The following is a 21132-nucleotide window of genomic DNA, read 5'->3' on the forward strand; positions in this document are numbered from 1 at the left end:
ATACCACTACATTTCTCTAAAAAAAAATTTTTTTTTAAACCAAAAAAAAATTTCCAGAGCAAGTCAATACCATCTGCATGTGTGTGGGAAGAGTTGTGAAACACAGATTTGGACAGTAACACTACCTGCTATCACAAACCTGCAGCAAAGGCACACACACACACACACACACACACACACACACACCAAAACTGAAAACATAACTGAACAACAACAGTACAGATCGTTGACACACACACACACACACACACACCAAAACTGAAAACAAAACTGAACAACAACAGTACAGATCGTTCACACACACACACACACACACACACAAAGCAGCCAGATTCAGGCAGCGCTCTATTCTAACCTCTACACTGCAATAGAAGAACATCATATAAAAAAAAACCCAACATTTCATGGTGTTATCTAGTGTTTTGTAACAAACAAACAAAACAAGGCAAGGAATGGCACGGTCATGTTACATGAATGTTTAGGAACAAACTTCATTTTCAACTATCTGTACATGGTTATCAAACAGCACTGTTTTCAAGTCTATCAAAAGTACAATGAACAACATCAAACACCTAGTCCACTTTCACAAATCTTATGACTACAAAGTTTTGCAGCTCCACAAAAACAGTCAAGATGAAGTTAAGGGATCAGCAAAAAAAGAGATGCCTTTCTGATTTCAATCAAAATGAATAGTGTAAGGCTTTTTTCTATAACTGTTGACAAAATGAATGCAACGTGGTTTTCTATAGTTAACTGAACCATACCGCTTTCCACTGTCAACTGGACCAGTCTCACAAGACAACAAGAAACTATCAGCTATTCTCTCTGATTTGTGAAACTTGAGCCCTCTTCTACCACTTCACATAGATCATGAGCAAATTTACTAACTGCTGAATTCTCTCCTTTTGAGACTTCTCTGGGAAGACTATGACAGCAATAGGCAAAATACTGAGAAACAGTGATGTCAATGAGGAATCAAACAGAAGCATGGTCATGGGTATTCAACTGTTTTGTTCAGTTAAACCACAAAGCTGTCATGGGTATTCAATTAGTTTGTTTTAAAAAAATTAAAAAAACAAAACAAAAAACAGTCCTATTGCCTGCCTCATGAGTAACTACTAACATTGATACTGTACAAAGTGTTAAACAAGTTGCTTTGTTTTTTGTTGTTCTTGTTTTTTAAAGTGACACATTTTTCTTCTTTTTGTCTGCACATGAACGATCAGTCATGACAAAAGGTTTACAACACGAGAGGCAGATGTTCGTAACTAACTGAGGGATCTGTAAAACATATTCAAAACATTCAAGATTCATGAGCAAACACAATTTTGAACATACTGGTTGAAAGGATTTTTCTTTTCTTTTTCTTTAAATGAAAAACAAAAACAGAAACGCACGAATACCATATAAAAAAACTTGCTTTCACAGATTTTGATTCTCTGGTACCAGTTAAAGTAGCATATACAAAGTGCAAGATATTTTCTTGGCCAGATTAGTCTACACTCAAAGATACAACATTCAGCATTTTACGCAACACAGTACACCTTCCAGCCAGATCACACACACACACACACACACACACAAACACACATGGTGTTCAACAAGTTAACAGTCTCTATTTTCTCTGATAAATACATGGTATAAACCTTCTCTTAAAGCTGCAGACAATCCAAATGAAGGTATATGATTTACCAGAAATACAACACACCTACTTCTAGATACAAATACCAAAAAAGCAGACCTTTAGACCATTGCAATCATTCATTAAAGTCAAAACCACAGTCTTTTTTTGGGGGGGTGGGGGTTCTTTTTTGTTTTTCGTTTATTGGATTGAGCACATCAACTCTTTCAGTTTTATCACAAGTACCTCAACAGCACATTCACAACTGCATTTCACGTTTCAGGATTCAAACCCAGTGTAACGTCACAAATCATCCCCCCCCTCATGTAGGTCCCCCATAGGGAGTCTTGTCAGTGTCACAAATCGTCCCCTGGGGGTCACTTTAGTGTCCTGAAACATCCCCCTGGGGACATCCTGGGGCAATCCCCCCCAGCTCCCCCCCACATGCTGGTTTGGTCCCACCCGACTTTCCTTAAAAATCCATCCCAAAACGTCCCCCTCACCCCCACGCCCCCCAAAAATAAACTCCTTCCACATATGAACAATAGGTTGTGTGTGTGTGTGTGTATGTGTGTGTGTGTGTGAGAGAGAGAGAGAGAGAGAGAGAGAGAGAGAGAGAGAGAGAGAGAACAATTTTAATGCATGAAATCAAAAATATGTCTATATGACCCTCCGACTCCGATGAACCTTTGTACCCCAGCCAACCGCAAGGAGCAGCCTTGGGGCTGGCAATGCATCTCACAACAACAACAAAAGGAGAGAAAATAAACAAAAAGTACAATACTTCTAAACTAAATACAAGACAACAAAGCAATGCCGACATTTCTCATTTCCAATATCCTCTGCCAAACATCTACACAAAACAACTTTCCATAGTTCCATTTGTACACATCAGATATCTGAAAATAGCAACTGCCCATTTTATATTTGCTGATCAAAGATCTAACATAGCGACTCAACCAGGGGGCGACTCGTGCATTGCTGTGGGTTTTTTTTTCTTTCTTTTCTCTCTCTTTTTTTTTATCCGCTACATTAAGGGGCTCTGGTCTGCCACGTCTAAAGCTGCAGCACCAACATGACCATCACATTCATTAAACATTTCAACAATTTTCACACACACACACACACACACACACACACACATTGCTCCCACACATATCAATGTGTACTAACAAGGAGCTGTCACACAAACAACAGTTGGACATGAATCAAACATGGAGTCCTATCAATGATAGTTAATCTAAAAGTTCATGCAAACAACTGACAGTTTCTAAAAAGCAGATAAGACAATGTGGAACCATCATAGTAAAAAAAAAAAAAAAAGAAAAAAAAAAGGCATTCCTTCATACAAAAAGTCAGGTGGGGAGTATGGCAGTCTGATAAGCAGTGACAATGGAACGTGAATGCGCACAGTTCAATATCTTTTCTTTGGGGAAAAAAAGAAAAGAAAAAAGAAATAATACAAGACATAACAAAGTGGGGGTGGGGGGGGGGGGAGAAGAGAGAATGAATTTGGATTATAGAAAAACGAGAATCTGAAGTATACAAAATGCTGATTTGAAGGACTGCTGAAACATGATACTTGAACAGTACTAAAAATAGTACTGTCAATCATGAAATGTAGCCCCGCCCCCCCAAGCCCCTGGCATGCATACCATACAACCCCCCCAACCATCCCTGTTTAAAAAAAAAAAACAACAAATGTCTGGCTTTGTTCATGTTTTCGGTGATCAATTCAAAAACACATGAAAATTGTGAAAAATACATCACATAGCAATGTTACTGCAACAACAACAAAATACACATGCTTTGGTCAGCAGCTGTACAATGTGAACATGAAAAGAAATGTTATCACTTCTCCAAAGAAAACATGACATTGTATGTATCAACTTCACAGTGGTTCTATGGGACAGATGCCAAAATTGTTTCTTTGACACAAAACACAAACATTTCTGTGGGTTGTTGTTGTTGTCACTGTTTTCAGGTAAAAGCAACAAACAGTTCAAAGTCAATGGTTACAAACTGACACAAAACGCAAGCAAACATTTTTGTGGGTTGTTGTTGCTGTCATTACTGTTTTCAAGTAAACAGTTTAAAGTCAATGGCTATTAACTGAATAAGTAATCCCAAACCTCACCCACCTGCAAACACACCACACACACACACACGAACACACACACTACCCATCTTAATCCACACAAAACTGTTATCACTAGAGAATTTTTCTTGTATCAGCTGTTTCTGTGACGCCATTGACTGGTTTGTCATTGTAATTAAATATATCTGGTAGGTTTCTACAGCAATTTATTGTTGGAATGAACGTCTGACCTGTTAGTGCCGATTCCTGTCTTTGAAACCATTTATCACAACAGGGCGATTTGGCCTCACATGGATGCTGGTGTTCTTGACACATTAAATACGCCTGCACTTTTCAAACTTTCTTCTGCTTTATTTTTCACCAAACAAACTGAACACATCATGCGATTTCTATTCTTAATGATTTTTCTTTTTTTTCTTTTTTTTTGTTATCTGAATCCAACAAAACTAAACAAACAACAATGACAACAACGAAACAAGAAATACGAGGTCGTAAATACCAACAACATCATCTGTCTTATTATGCAAACATGTCAACAAGCCCCACTTAAGAACAAAACAAAGAAACTTGAAAGATGCCCAATCACCTCAAGGTGTAGTTTTCACACACTGATCCTGACCTGACAAGGGATAAATGTACAGTAATGTACTAATATGACTGTTGGTTTTTTTCCAGACCTCTTTTTTCTTCTTCTCCAATTCCAACTTTTTTCCTTTCTCACAAGCTCTTCACCTTCACTTCTTAACTCCACCATTCATTCCTGAATTACCTATTCTCTTTAAGTTCTTAAGTTCATAATTTCTTTCTTATTACCAAATCATTTTCACTGCTCAACTCTTTCACTGCCCATAGGTGACTTAAGTTGACTGGACAGTGCACTGCCATAGTTGACTTTAGCTGACCAGACAGTACACTGCCTTAGGCAACTTTTGTTGACACTGAAGGGTGATGTAGAAAAGACCATTTTTCACACAAGTGACATTGGAACAAAGCTCAACAGCTGCAGCCAGTATCCCCACCAACAGAACGATGACTAACCTTTGCTTGCTGGCAGAGTCTGAAGAAAACAAGTCCATTGTGGTGTTTTGACATGAATAGAAGCCTGTGACTGGGAGCACTGTTTCTAAAATATTTGGTGCTGGGGAGTGTTTTACACACAGAAACTTGGTGATGATGGAGTTTTGTTCACTGCTCCTTTCTCTTTACCTAATCACTTTCACTTCTTGAGTTCAGCTAACTGAAAAAACTTCAAAACTGTCTGGAAGCCTGTGAGAATGCCACCGACAGGCACTGCAGGTAATCACTTTCTTTCTTTTACTGATTCACTGAGAGTGGGGTGATGGGGGGGGGAGTGATGGAGGGGTGTGTGTGTGTGTGGGGGGGGGGAGGGGGATGTGTGTGTGTGGGAGGAATTAGTTGACAGCAACAATACATCACCACACAAAGTGTTGAACGAACACTGCAAACAATAAATAACAAAGATAAAAAGTGAGTTCCAAGTCCACCAACAGGTGAACACACCAAGAAATATAATGAATCAACAACCCACATTTGGTACATTAGAAAACCAAACATTCACACCTGCACTGAAACATACATGTACCAGTACAGAGGCGCACAAACAACGTCTACACATCTACAACGGGGTAAAAACAACAAACTTGCTCTAGAGCAAAAATACAACAGGTACTCAACATAACCGGTGAAGAAATCAGTCATTCCTTTTTGAAGATAGTAAGTAACATGGATTGGGTAAAGCATGCGACTTTATCCCCCAAAAGCTAAGAACCGTAAAACACTGAACAATCACAGAAAGTTAAGACTTTCCAAATGCAAAATGAGGACAGGTTTGGCAGTGTTAGATATTTACAGGTACATACATGTTTGTATCAGTAGCAGACTGTCCAACAGCATCCATTCAACATTCAAGATTAAGAGCAAGGTAAAGGGGTGACAGTAAACTAGGCTGCTGCACAATGAGATGGAAGAGTCATCGTATTTTTCCTCCTATGGGCCAGTTTCATGAGGGGGGACCTCCACTTCCCCCTTCACAGATGTGATTTCCTAAACCAACAAGAAAAGTTGAATACTGCCATAACAGAAGCAGCATTCCACATCTTTTTTGTTTGTTTGTTGTTGTTTTTTTGTGTTTCTTCTTTCTTTCTTTTTTTTTTTTAACACTGCAAGCCAAAGACTCAAACCTAGGCACCCTGGATCAAAAAGCAGGCACAAGTATCAATGTTTTTAAAATCATAAATGGAAATAAAAATACATAAAAAAATACAGGATAAACATTTCCCAAGAGAGCACATACAAAAAAAGAAATTCAAATTCAAAACAAAAAAATGAAGCATAGTAATTCATATCGAGTTTTTATCAACCTTATCCTTTCCCAGATTTCAGCAAAAGTTCACTTCTTCAGTAGCTGTCACACATGGAAACTTTCCTGTACCATGCTGTCTGTCTGAACTTTGCCATGCCATCCTGATCTTCAGTTTGAAGCTGGAATATAGCAAACAGGTGTGCAGAATACCTGTTGCAGCAGTTCCCCTGCCTCCACACTTTGGATAATTCAGGCCATCTGATGGACTTGCAACCTCAAATGGGGACGGATCTCTCCATTTACTGCCCAGTAATCCTTGCTGAAATAAATGTGTTTGGTTTTTTGGTGGGGTTTCGGGGGAATACTGTCTCACACACACACACATACACACACACACACACACACAAACACACACACATACGTGCGCACACACACACACACACACACACAACTGCTCACACAAATACACACGCTTACACATATTACATTCGTGCGTGCAGACCTTCTATGCAAGCTGATACCATCCTCAAATTTACCAGTTCAGCGAAAGATGAACAAATCTGTGCGTATAAAAAAATGTTACACAAATCATGATTGCAAGCAAAGTTAAAAGAGACCAAAAAATAAAATTCATCTGAATCTTTGATGGCACCAAAAAATAATGTGACCATGTTATGATACGATGGTGATACACAATGTTACTGAACCTTACACATAATAAATGTAAATGGCATTAACAATTTTCTTTATACAGAAAACAAGAATTCGTCATATTCAAAAGTTAACTTGCAGAAAATAACAGAGCAAAATTAGGGTGGGTTTCAGTGAGTGAAGTTTTGTATGTGTGCGCACATGTCCTTGTGCACGTGTGTGTGCGTGTTTAATTTCTAATTATGCATCCATGTAGTGTGTGTGTGTGTTTGTGTGTGTGTGCGCATGCACGCACATGGAATTGTGCATGAGTGGGCAGGCGTGTGTGTGGGTGTGTGCAGTCATAAACCACAAACATACTGTCTGTGCTGGCAATACCACAGAATCTACATTTCCACAAACATATGTCCCTAGAAACTTGTAGAAGTGTCATGAGATTTTAGCTGTTTAGGGTGGTGATGTTTTTTGCAACCAGAGAAAAAACAAAACCTGAAACAAATAAAAAGGCAAAGACAAAGAACTAAAAAGAAAGCAATTCCTGAAACTGTTATTTTCTTTTTGCTATAGCACTGGTTCAGTAATTAACTTTCTATTGCCAGTTATAATGGACAAGGATTTAAAGGCAGCAGACTTTTACCTAAAACATGCATACATGCACATGCGCCCAATAATGTTCCTGTCAACCTCACTGTGTCTATCAATGTGATCATCAACAATGTTTATAAGAGAAGCAAAACAAAACCAAAAAAAAAGACCTTATTTTTGTTGATCTATCTGTTGCATAATGCATGTCAGTGAGAAAAAAAAATCAACTTTTTCTTCTTCTTTTTAACTCATCTCTGTTTACAGGGACAAGAAGTGGAATAAGAAGTGAACTTCTGTTTGTACCAACCATTTGTGATTTCCCAACAACTTGACACATTTCATTTCCATTAATGGGGACAAAATTATTTGCTGACTGCAATAACGACCACCATCAAACTTTCTGCAAAAATTCTTTCATATTCCCTCGCCCCTTTCCAAAGTTCCTCACCTCCAATCCACATACAATCTTTCATCAGTAAATATACAACACCAACAACAAAAAGAAGCAAAGGGAAGCATACAAAGTGTAAAATGGACCTTGCATTCCTTTTGGCACACAACTTAATTGCAGGCAAGGTTAAAAGAAAGAAAAGAAAAAAGAAAGAGAGAAAGAGTGACAAGATTTCCCACTCATAAAAGCATTCCACATACACTCACAAAAATATAGGCCAAGCTCATCTTAAGAATATCAGTTAATCAATTAAAGCACATCAAGTGGAGAAGCATGCATATCAGCAACGAAATGTCAATGGTTATAAAATTCACTACAAAGGAATCAGACCATGTGACCAATTTCCACCCCACTTAATCAACATGCATCTGCTTCAAATAAATAAATAAATAAACAAACAAAACGTGGATCTTAAGAGTTACATTCTTATAAAATCCTAAAACCTACAAGTACCAAAAATAGAAAAATTACTGTCTTAAAAAAAAAGGGTTGGTTTTTTTTTGTTTTGTTTTTTTGAAAGGGGAACACATGAAGCTAATATAAAAATCTAGTTTCACTTCTGAATAAGTAACCTGAGCACACACTTCTGAAAACTCCAAAAACAAATGTATTACGGTTTGCTTTGGGGTTTTTTTTTTCTGGAAACTGCCTATTAATTTCTGGCAGCAAGACCTTTTTTTCCCATGAATTATGTGAAGATTGTGGATATTCACTTCAGGTCCATGGCTCCTCTGGTTTGCACTCAATTCACATGATTTCTGATGACATACCTAAACAAAAATTGTTTCCACTGCTGACTGACCCCCAGGTAAAAGACTATGCAGATGCAAACTGCACCAGGATTAAGACAGAAAGGCAAAGGAAACAAAACGATTTTGGCACAACACAATTTCAGTCATTGTAAGTTTTTACAAAATAATTTGCCAATGTGTAAAGAAAATCTAAAAAAATATATACATAATCTGCTTGTTTGTTTTATCATGCCTTGCCAACATGTACAAACAGAAGATAAATAATTTATTACTTCCTTTCTCCAAATGACTTCTGCTAAAGTGTAACTGTGTGGCAACCAATGTGTTCTAAACGAAAAGACATGAGCAGTGTACTGGAAATACAGAAAGATGTGGGTGAGGAAAAGTTTGTATCTGATGCTAGTGCAGTCAACATCTGCGATGTGTAAGCATGTAACCTTTCATTCTCCTGGTCCTATGCAAATTACAAACACTCTGGCTGGAAATGAAGACCCAGAAAACCAAACAAAAAACCCCGCAAAACTGGAATGACGATATGTTAAGTATCATGTAAATGTTGTTTTTTTGTTAAAATAACAAAATTAACAAACAAAAAAGGAAGCAAAAAATCACACCATCCATTTCACCTTTATTAAACCAAACAATACCCCACACACACCACCATCCTGCCACCACCTCCCCACCAAAAAAAAAAAAAAAAAGAAAAAAAAAAAAGCACAACATGTGACACGCACTTCTTTAACGCTGAACTAAAATCCAACAGTTCAATCAACAAAAAAATAAAGCACACGAGAAAAAAAAACACAAAAAAAACAACTAAAACCAAAACACCGGAAAATTGTCATATTAATGAAAACAAAAGTGACGAAACTCAACAGTCTGGTTCATGGCAAACCGTTAGTGGTTTTGAATCATCAATATTTCGGTCCATTTTCACTTCCACAACAAAAAAGAAACACAACCCGTCATTCATGTAACTGTTCCATGCAAATCTTTGTTCATGCATGTGGAAGGAGGGGAGGTGGGTGGGGGCGGGGGAGCTCGGGGGTGGGCGACTGGGGGTGGGGGTGGGGTTGGGGGGGGGGGTAATGGGAGCAGGGACACCCAGATACAGCTCCACAGTATGGTAGTGAAAATCCTTGTCCGTGCTCCTTTGTAAGTACGAGGCTGAACTCTTTTAACAGTTGAGACTCACTGGACTTGATGACAAGTTCCTTGGCTGGGTTGGGTTAAGCTCCCCTTCTGAGAGTGTCTTCACAGCATTCACCCTATGCACAATCTGTGTCTTTGGCTTTTCTTAATTCAAGCTGTAGCATGTTCAGCTTTAAGCAGAGGTGTCAGGTCTTCCAAACTTTTCCAACACACACATACTTTAACGTCTTAGAAGCTCCTCAACAAACAGAAATCTTGAAGCTGTTCCATGCAAATCTTTGTTCATGCGTTCATGCATGTGGGGGCGCTGGAACCAAATTTTAGATACAAGAACAATACCTTACTGTTATCATTAATATCAAAATGTTACTTAAACAGAGAGTTACTGGTACACATGAAGAGTTTCCAAGCTCTCCCTGTTAATGCCATTTGAGCTGAAAGCAGCCACAACATTAAAATTATATAATAATCAAATAAACCATGACCCACTAGTTTGATCCTCAAATAACAATGAAGTATCTTGCCTCAAGACAATTGTCAAGATGGTCGTTCTGCTCTACACTAAATGTTTATGTTTGCAATATCTTTTTTTCTTTTTTAAGTTTACAACTATTATCATCCAAAATGCTTCATTTTGAAGAAGGCTACAACACAGCATATGTGATTGCATGCATTCTTGTGAGTGTGTGCAAGTGTAGGACAGGGGGATCGATAATAATAATAATAACAATACAAAAAACATGTCCTATTACAATCACCACATAATGCACTGCCCAAGTGTTTGCAAGGGATACTCATATCGTGTTTGGAGCTGTCTTCAATCTGATGCCATCTTTCCGTGCCATGCACAAAGTTACTGTTTGCTTCCTTTCCGATCTGTGGATCAAAAAGCAATGCTCAGAACCAAGGACATCTTAGAATATGGCTCTGCTGGATAGTTGTGTGTAGGAGAATTCAACCATCTTTTATTCTACCTGGCTTAAAACATCCAATGAAGACCAGCCTACACAAGAACTTGTCCACTGTGTTGTCACAACGCACGTACACACACACACTCTTACTATACACTCAGAACAGCAATGTCATTTGACAATTCTGTGATCTCAGCTGGACAACAATTAGATCTTTCATAAGCTCTTGCTCAGATACAGAATAGATACTCATGACAATGGTTATGATCAGCGGAAATGTCATTATAAAACATTAAATTTACTTCATACTTCTGTTTCCATGACCTTTTTTATCTTTTTTTTTCATTCAGTTCTGATTACTACTGATGCACTGACATAATCACAATGACAGAACAAAACAGTGGAGTTTCATCTACTTCTCCACATATGGTGAGAGTTAAGATAACAGCAGTTGTCTTAACCTTAAAAAAAAAAACACAAAAAAAACCAAAAAACATTCAAGTCAAGCAAAATTCATAGCCAAGTAATATTTCTACACAAAAAGAGTGGATGACTCCTTGCACTTGTCAGGTGCGCGAATGATTTCAAGATCCAGCCTCCTACGCTCACAACACAGTCACACCCTCCTCCTCCTTCATGTACTTGTTCACAATTTAGACATAAAATCACTCACACATCACATCTTTGCACGGTAAACATCCAGTTTCACAATCAGGTCAACGCAAAGCATATTCAGTTCAGACGCCAGCACTGTCCAGTGCCGACAGAAACAATGCCCAGAACTCGAGGCCAGCTAGTAATGACAATGAAGTCCAGTGGCTGGCTGCAGGTGCCAAGCCAGAGGCCTGCTTCCTACACAAAGCAGCAACAGACACACACTGCCAACAGATGGGATGGAAAGTCTTGCTCATGAACAGGAATAAATACAGCTACTTGTTTACTGGACAGGCGTCTGAAACACCATGTCGCCCTACAAGAGTGGTTTAACCCACAATCAACAACACACATCTTCAGGAACAACGCATAGGAACGTCAACATTCAACTGGTAGTACATTCTGTCCATGCCCTAACTGTGAATAACAAGGAACCACAACATGCCAAGTCTGGCTCTGTGGCATGGGATGAAACAGAAGACAAATCCTTCCGAAGAATCAGGATCCAAAATCTTCCCTTGGCAAACACTGACCACAACACACAAGGACTACACTCAATCCTGTGACCACTGTGGCACAGTCTGACACACGATGATGCAGAATGCTTGTCGTTTGACTGTCCAAGGAAAAAATGCCCAGTCAGCACAGAGTCCTCTTGTCTTCTGGCTGGCAGGTCGTTTCTGACAGGTGTATCATCTCCCCAACCGCTGTTGGACTTTCCTCCTGCATCCTCACCTCCCTCTCACCTGTCTGACTCATGAAGGTCATGTCACCTCGCTGCGCTCTCTCTCTCTCTGTCGCTGCCCTTCCATACCACTTTCTCAAAAGCCCTTTTTCTCAGCTTGGCACCGCCAATTCTTTTCGATGCCTGTTCATGTCCCAGCTGTTCTCTCTTCATCGCATTCCATCACACGCCACATTTTCCATCTCCTTCCATTCACTCCCTTTTCATACTTCACTTTGGTTTTCTTTTACTCCCTCTCTCTCTCTCCCCCTCACTCTCTCTGTCCCTTTTCGCTCCCTTGCTTCAATCCCTTTTCATCTGAGCCTCTTTCAAATTCTCTCTCCCTCTCTGTATCTCACAAGCTGTCCTCTTGTCCAAAGTCTTCTCTTCATATGTCAACATCAATTTTGGTGGAAGGGGTGGTGGTGGTGGGGCTCTGCAGGGTGGAGGAGCGAGGGAGGGTGCCGTTCTTGTGCACAGGGGAGTGGGGGGGGTTGGGGTGGAGAGGGGAGGAGGAGCCAGCAGAGCCTTCGTCCTGCAGGTGTTCCTTCAGGCAGGCCAGCGCCTCATACAGGAACCTAAGGTCATCCTGCCCACACCACAAACACTCCATCACACCTTTATTCTGTTCCTTTTTAAACACTAAAACAAAAATAAATAAATTCACAATTCTAAAAGCTAATGACTGTCATTTCAAGTCAGCTAACACGCATTTCTAAAAAGCTAAAAATTCAGTTTTAAAAGCTAATGACATGTTTCATGTCTGTAAATATCTTTTTCAACTGACTGAGCTCTGCACCTGAGCATTCCTCTAGTGTCAATTTTGTCTAATTAAAACGTTTTTTAACGATCCTGCATATACATAAACTGCAAGGGAAGGAAACTAACTTGAACCCTGTTTCCAGACATGTCCAAAAGTAATCTGGAGGAAAACAGTTATCTTCTGCATTTGTTCCACATCAATATGGCACAGAAGCCTACCAAGGCTGTAAACCAACAGTGGGTTGAGACACTGTGGGGCCAAAACAGAGGCCCCTTACTAAACCCTACAGAGAGGCCCCTTACTAAACATTACAGAGAGGCCCCTTTCTAAACCTAAAGAGGCCCCCTACTATAGCCAACAGAGAGGTTACACCTGGGCCCTACCTGCGAGCTGACAATGCCGGGTCTCTTGAGGTGGTACAGTTTGACCAGCTGGTAGACGTCCACCACTTTGTCCAGGATCAGCTGGTCACGCAAGGTCCACAGGGCGCAGAACCGCCCAGATCGAGGCCCTCCCAGCCTGTGGTCACCGACAACAAGGAACAGGATCAGTATGCATCATGCACTTTGACCAACACACACAGAGGTTAGAGTCCCTCTGTACCTGTGGTCACCGACAACAAGGAACAGGATCAGTATGCATCATGCACTTTGACCAACACACACAGAGGTTAGAGTCCCTCTGTACCTGTGGTCACCAACAACAAGGAACACGATCAGTATTCATCATGCACTTTGACCAACACACAGTGAGTCGAAGCCCTCCGTACCTGTAGTCACCAACAACAAGGAACCGGGCTGGGTTGCATGAGCGAACTTCGCAGCTCAAAGTTTGCTTATCGTTAGGAATGTTCCGGACTCCTTGGTAAATTCAATATACTTAGGAACATTCTTAACTCTGCGCAAACTTAGCGCTGCAAAGATTACCTCATGCTACCTGGCCAAGGATCAGTGTCCATCATGCACTTTGAACAACAGACAGAGGCTCAAGGCTCTCTGTACCTGTCATCACCAACAACAAGGAACAAGACTAAAGATTGGTTTTTTGTCTACACAAAGGTACTGAAATTCATCTGTTAACAGACTCAGCATAAGATAAGATAAGATAAGATAAGAATAACTTTATTATCTCCAACTGGAGAAATTTGGTCAGGTGCATTATCACAACACAGACAAGTAAACAACATGGGGACCATAACTGTAAAAGCCAACAACAGCCCCTACAAATATTACGAAGATACAAATGTAAAAAAATATCACATACATCGTTTCATACATACATCCACACACTGCAGGTAAAAACTAGTATTCTTAATGTAAAAACAGAAAGAATTAAGAAACATTATTTGAATATAATTATAAACATAGCCTACTATACTGCACACTGATTATAATAGACAGACAAGATAAGAATAAAGATCACCATGCACTCTGTGCAACACACAAAGTGTTCAAGTGTTTATTGCTCTTTTATCATCATATCAAAATACCAGTTTGCCTGTGTTCACATGCACATGCATATGCATGCACACACAAACACACACACACACACACACACACACATGTGCACATATGTGATCTCACATACACAGTCGCACACACATTCAAACACACTCACACACACACACATATCATCCACCATCACAAAAGTGTCAATCCTCTTGTCCTGAACTAAAAGCAAAGAGAAAAATCCTTGAACTTGAACTCAGGCCATGCATAATGAAAATGTTATATACAACATGAACACCTCTCTTGACACTGAATCAATTAAACAGTCAAACAAAACACAACAACAACATTTTATCAATATCAACTGAGAGCAGAGACAGAACATGTGCTTTCGGTAACGGCGGGGGGCGGCCTCCCCTTGGGAGTCCGCACCCAGCCGCGAGTTCCCACCACCAAGAGAGGACGTGCTACTCCCCCTTCCACCCGCCTCGCGCTGGGACACTTCGGGAGGTGACGCTCAAATCCCTTTCCCCCCGGTCCCCTTCATGACCATTTTATCGGGACGAGCGTCCCCTCCGCGATCAGCGTCTGCAGACGCATCGCCGCGGTCCCTATCGGGAGAAATCATGAGCTCCGGGCCTGGGAGAGTCTCTTGGCGAGTATCTCTGCCAGCATCATGATCCCTGCCTTCGTAGGATGGCAAACGAGGCATGGTACCGCGCGTAAGCACCCAGCGAACAATACGATCCCCAACAGAGAAAGGAAAGACAGGATCGACTCAGAGGTAGAAAAATACGAAGAAATCGAGGGGGCCGAGTCGAAACGAGTACACAGAATGTAAGCACAATACACATGCAAGCCGCATACAACAAAATAAGGCCAAATGAAAACGCTTAATAGCCAAAAAAAGCGTTAGACGAGACAGAGCGAAAACCTGACAAGATGGCGTGGAGAGCCTTGGCCAAAGGAATGATTCAGCGCTTATAGCTGTTAGAGGCGTTTGATTGGCTAAGAGCGGGCCAGACTAAGAGGGGCGTCTTTTCACTGTTAGCCGCGTGAAATTTGGCCAAACAGAGCAAACCATAGGCCTAGTTTGCATCAGTTTGACATGGTAAGTATATGACACCAAACATGTGCTTTCAGAACAGTGTTGCAATGCTGATTAACAGTCATGCATATTCCAATACCAACACAACTGCACAACACATCTGACAGTGACATTTTAGCTCAAACATCATCTTCTCCCTCAACTCTGTGAAGAGTTCACTGGGTTGCCACATCAAAAAACTTCACCAGATTCCTCTAGGTCTGACAGTTGTGTGAAAACCCATTTGAAGAGACCCAGGATTTTCCTCAAGACACACTACAAAGTGGAGCTTGAAAGTGAATCTTGAACGTCTTTGAATATGTGGAGTGTTGACCTAGAGGTATCGTGTCTGCCTAGGAAGCAAGAGAATCTGAGCGAACTGGTTCGATTCCCATAGTCACCAGTATTTTCTCCCCCTCCACTAGACCTTGAGTGGTGGTCTGGACACTAATCATTCGGATGAGAAGATAAACTGAGGTCCTGTGTGCAGCATGCATTTAGTGCACGTAAAGGAACCCATGACAATGAAAGGGTTGTCCCTGGCAAAATTCTGTAGAAAAATCTGCTTTGATAACAAATAAAATTGCAGGCAGAAAAAAAAATACAAAAAAAGTAGGGTGGCGCTCTCAGTGCAGCAATGCACACTCCCTGGGGAGAGCAGCCCGAATTTTACACACAGAAATCTGTTGTGACACAAATGAGGAATACAATACAAAATAAATCAGCGATGACACACTGAAAGGTCAGAGAGCTCACCTGTCCATGACAATGACGGGTCCGCTATCATTGGCTCTCTGCCAGTCGATGGCAGTATCCACCATGCTGAAGACACTGTGGTGGACAGGGAAAGTGTCCGGCCAGTATCTGACCGTCACCACCTTGGTCATGAAGATGTAGTCGTACTGTGTGCACACACCAGGAAAGGCACATTCACTTTAACCTCCTTCCATCCAATTTCTTTTGTCTATCTTCTCACATGGATGTGTTTAACCCCTTTCCATCCTACATCTTTTGTTCATCTTCTCACATGGATGTGTTTAACCCCTTTCCATCCTACATCTTTTGTTCATCCTAACATGGATGTGTTTAGCCCCGTTCCACCCTACATCTTCTGTTCATCTTCTAACATGGATGTGTTTAGCCCCTTTCCACCCTACGTCTTCTGTTCATCTTCTAACATGGATGTGTTTAGCCCCATTCCACCCTACATCTTTTGTTCATCTTCTCACATGGATGTGTTTAGCCCCTTTCCACCCTACATCTTCTGTTCATCTTCTAACATGGATGCGTTTAGCCCCTTTCCACCCTACGTCTTCTGTTCATCTTCTCACATGGATGTGTTCAACCTCTTTCCACCCTACATCTTTTGTTCATCTTCTAACATGGATGCGTTTAGCCCCTTTCCACCCTACATCTTTTGTTCATCTTCTAACATGGATGTGTTTAGCTTCTTTCCACCCTACATCTTTTGTTCATCTTCTAACATGGATGTGTTTAGCCCCATTCCACCCTACATCTTCTGTTCATCTTCTAACATGGATAAGTTTAGCCCCTTTCCACCCTACATCTTCTGTTCATCTTCTCACATGGATATATTTCAACCTCTTTCTTCCCAGAATTTGTCTTGAAAATATTCACCACACTGAATAAAGCCAGACCATTTCTTTCCGCTCCCTGCTCCCCCCCACCTGTCTGTCTGTCTCTTCTCTCTCAATGTCGATTCTACACACTGTCACGGACACGTCCACCACCCCAACCCCCCCCCCCACCACCACCACCCCAACCCCCACTCAACACTCAAGTTTTCTGAAGCAATCAGTTCAAACCAGTCCTCAACCCAAACCAATATCCCAACAAACAACACCATGGCATCCATTATTTAGCACAGAGGATTTGAACACAACACACACACACACAAACACACAATCAATACTCACACATTCTGAAGCAAGCAATTCAAACTGGTCCTGAACCCTAACCAATATCCCAACAAACATCTACATCAAGGCATCCATGTTTTAGCACAGAGGATTTCAAAACAACGCAACACAACACAACACAACACAACACAACACACACACACACACTCACATATTCTGAAGCAATCAATTCAAACTAGTCCTGAACCCAAACAAATATCCCAACAAACATCAACATCAAGGCATCCATGTTTTAGCACAGAGGATTTGAACACAACACACACACACACACACACACACACACACACACGCACGCACACACACACACACACACACAACCACAATCAATCAGCACTAAGGCATTTTGAAGCAATCAATTCAAACTAGTCCTGAACCCAAACCAATATACCAACAAACAGCAACATCAAGGCATCCATGTTTTAGCGAAGAGGATTTAAACACAACACACACACATACAAAAAAAAAAAAAAAAAAAAAAAAAAAAACCACCTCCTGTCACAAGCCCCACTGTCTCAACCACACTTTTCTGACTATAAAGGCAGTGGAGAGTTGGGGGGGGGTGTCAGGTTTTACCTGCATGGACTCCAGGATAAAGTCCCTGGTGGTGTAGTCCGGTTGCTGTTCAGGGTCATCCCTCATGGACAGTTTGAAGTTGCCAGCGTCCACCTCCACCATCTGCCCTTTCTCAGGCCAGAAGCTGGGCTCCTCCTGCGCACACACACACACACACACACACACACACACACAAACACACACACACACGTACGTACACACACACACACACACACACACACACACACGTCCTTGTCACCACCTCTGTCCCAGCCCTCTTGAGTCTGTACTCAATATTATCTCACAGCAAGTGGCATACAACAACATATTTTCACTGGTTTGTTCACATCACACTCCCACAATGGACTAGCTCTGATTCAGAATCAGAGAGTAACTTTATTATATCAGGCAGAGAAATTGTGGTTAAGTCCAAGATACATCCAGATTACAAGCACAACAGAAAAAAAATGACATACAACATATCTAACAAAATCATACACAACAGTCATCTCAAAGCAAACCCAATAAAAATTTCAGCTTTTCACAACATAAAACATTAAAACACACACACACACACACACACACACACACACACACACACACACACACACACACACACCAATTACAACAGTAAACTCAGCATCTGTATTGTAAAACAAAACATCTGAACCCAAATCCAAATTCAGCGCAGCATTAAAAATAAAAACCTCAATCAACTGCTGCACAAGGCAGACCCTCACACTGACCTCGTCATCGGCAGACAGCAGGACGATGATGACAGGACTGTTACGGTCCCACACCATGCGCCAAAAGTCCTCTTTCGTCAGGTCCACTGGGTACTGAGTCACGATGAACTCGTCAGACTTTCTGTAACCCTGCAGCACACATCCACACATCCCCGGTGTTCACATTCCTGCAGGCATGCATGGAATCAGAGTGCTAATACTTACAGTGGTGTGTTGGCTCAGTGGTAGCACACCCACCCAGTGGGCAAGAAAATCTGAGCGCAATGGTTAGAATCCCACAATCCCCAGTATTTTCTCCCCATCCAGCAGACTTTAAATGGTGGTCTGGATGCTGGTCATTCATATGAGGTCGCTGGTGCAGTATGCACCTTGTGCAACATAAAAGAACCAACAGCAACAAAAGGGCGGTCCCTGGCAAAATTCTGTAGAATAATCCACTTTGACAGGAAAACAAATACACTTGCAGAAAAAATAAAAGAGGGTGGCACTCTCACAGCAGCAACACGCTCTCCCTGGGAAGAGCAGCCCTGAATTTCAAACAGAGAATTATGTTGTGACAAAAGGAAAATACAATACAATACAATAACAACACATACACACACACACACATACACACACTTAAAATTCACGCACTTCCACACAGACTCAAAATACACATGCATGGACCCACACACATATACAAACACACACACATACACACACAAGCATACACTGCCAACTCCTCCAGAGCTGAAACCAGGGTAACTCACGTGCAGGTAGGTAGCGTTGATGTACTCGGAGCCCTCCACGCCTGGTCTGGCGGGCAGCAGCACACGCTTCAGGTTGACAGGCAGCAGTGCCCCACTGCGGTTCTTCTCCACATTCACCGGCCGCAGAGCACACGACATGTCTACTTCACGCGGCGTGTCAACTGTCACCATCTGCACACACACATACACACATCAGAATACCAATCACACACATGTATAGCTTTATTAGAGTTTATGGACATAATCATACACACATCTACCATCACAGTTATGGGGTGTTATGGGGTCCGAACTACAAACTCACAACTGGGAGGTCATGGGTTTCTGGGGAGAGGTGGGGGGCTGGGATGGTAGGTGTATGCTGGAGATGTTAGGTCTCCATACCCATTCAATACTAACACTGATTAATGAAGCTGTAAAATGCTTATTTGATGTTCTGCATATGTCACACACACACACACACACACACAAACACACACACAGGGGATTCAGGCACAAGCATTAATATGTTTGAAAGAAAGATAAGGAAAAGTTTTATCACTGCCCTTAACCCACCAAGCACTACAGCTGGGGTCAAGCCCATGACCCTCTGGCTGACAGCCAAGTGCTCTGACCACTTGGCTATGGTGCCCGTCAGTCACAAGTCTGAAGCCTAAGAGAGGCATATCACTGGGGTATTTGTCAGTCTCTGCCAGCTCCAATGCAGAGTTCACAAATACTGTGGGCTCCAATGGGAAGACGGGGAACAGACAGATAAGTATCATCCATGTTGTTGAAGGTGCTTATCCAAGTCCCCTGACCTGCACTGTTGGGCCTGGTTGACTGGTCTAACACCATGTTATCATGATTATGAAAGGAAGTGAAGAGAACAGAGCATAGGCCTGTATTGCTGTGGTGGTCTCACTCCGTAACAGACCTCCACTGCGGCAACATTATAACCTTCATTATCATCAATAATCAGTGAGTAAATGTAAATTTGTAATGTACTGTGGCTAAGCGTGAGTTAAATCACCCCATTCAGAACTAAATACATGAGATTCATTAACAGATACAAACATTAGGCCACTCCTCTGCATCAAACAAAGACAAATACCAATAACTACCGGCATTTCTTTTCCACATGCATTCACTCAGATAATCACAAGCACAAAGTACTTCAAACTTTTACACCAGTCAAACAAGATTCAAAATGTAAGGCAGTCTAACACACACACACACTCTCTCTCTCACAAACACACACACACATACTCACACACACACACACACACAACACACCGACCTTGAACTGTTTCTCCAAAATGCTCCAGGAGCTGGGAACCTGGCCATGCAGCGAGGCCACACCATTGGTCGACACAGCGGGAGCGGCCAGGTAGCTGATGATGTGTTCGTCCCTCACCTCTGTCTGCCCCCCGCCCATCAGGTACTCCACCAGAACATCGTGGATGAAGATGTACTGGTCCTGCTCACACACATCTCCAGTGGTATGATAGTCAGTCGTGTCCCACTCTGACCATCAGGAACAGCAGAGGAGGCAACTGCTGTCCTGACTATCTGGGCTAGAATTTGATTACAGTAGAGAGAGTCTTGCCCAAGTTACATCCCCACTCTCTCAGCCAAGAGGGCTTTAGGGCAGCTGGCGCTGGGATGGTTCCCAAAGGCCAACTACCACCCCCCCCCAACCCCCCAAAGACTGCACCACTAAGAGCCAGTGCAGTGTTGCCTCCTAATTTGAGAGTCATAGTCCTTCACAAAAGACTGAGCTGTAAATGACTTCCCAATGCAATGGAGAAACTATTGATCATACAGCTCTCACTTTGCTGTTGGCCCAACTGTAAGCTTATGTCGATCTGTGATCTCCAGTGGTAAACAGAAAATAAAGGGTCCGTAAAGTTCGCCAACCAAAGTCATCACAATGGAAACTAAAA

The 21132-nt window shown here is 41.7% G+C and overlaps 1 protein-coding gene across 1 annotated transcript in view; it reads right to left on the bottom strand.

Moving 5' to 3' along the window:
* Positions 1 to 256: 256 nt before the first annotated feature.
* The window catches only part of LOC143299485 (putative receptor-type tyrosine-protein phosphatase mosPTP-1), a 73359-nt gene continuing 52483 nt past the window's right edge, over positions 257 to 21132 (bottom strand). The window contains exons 24-30 of the mRNA XM_076612720.1: positions 20487 to 20666; positions 19208 to 19378; positions 18459 to 18587; positions 17734 to 17868; positions 15977 to 16122; positions 13069 to 13204; positions 257 to 12511 (exon numbers count right to left, since the gene is read on the bottom strand). Coding sequence (XP_076468835.1) covers positions 12311 to 12511; positions 13069 to 13204; positions 15977 to 16122; positions 17734 to 17868; positions 18459 to 18587; positions 19208 to 19378; positions 20487 to 20666 — 1098 coding nt within the window. The 3' untranslated portion in view covers positions 257 to 12310. The remainder of the gene's footprint in view (positions 12512 to 13068; positions 13205 to 15976; positions 16123 to 17733; positions 17869 to 18458; positions 18588 to 19207; positions 19379 to 20486; positions 20667 to 21132) is intronic.

Source organism: Babylonia areolata, chromosome 25 (genome assembly GCF_041734735.1).
Source record: "Babylonia areolata isolate BAREFJ2019XMU chromosome 25, ASM4173473v1, whole genome shotgun sequence".
NCBI classification, from domain to species: Eukaryota; Metazoa; Mollusca; class Gastropoda; order Neogastropoda; family Buccinidae; genus Babylonia; species Babylonia areolata.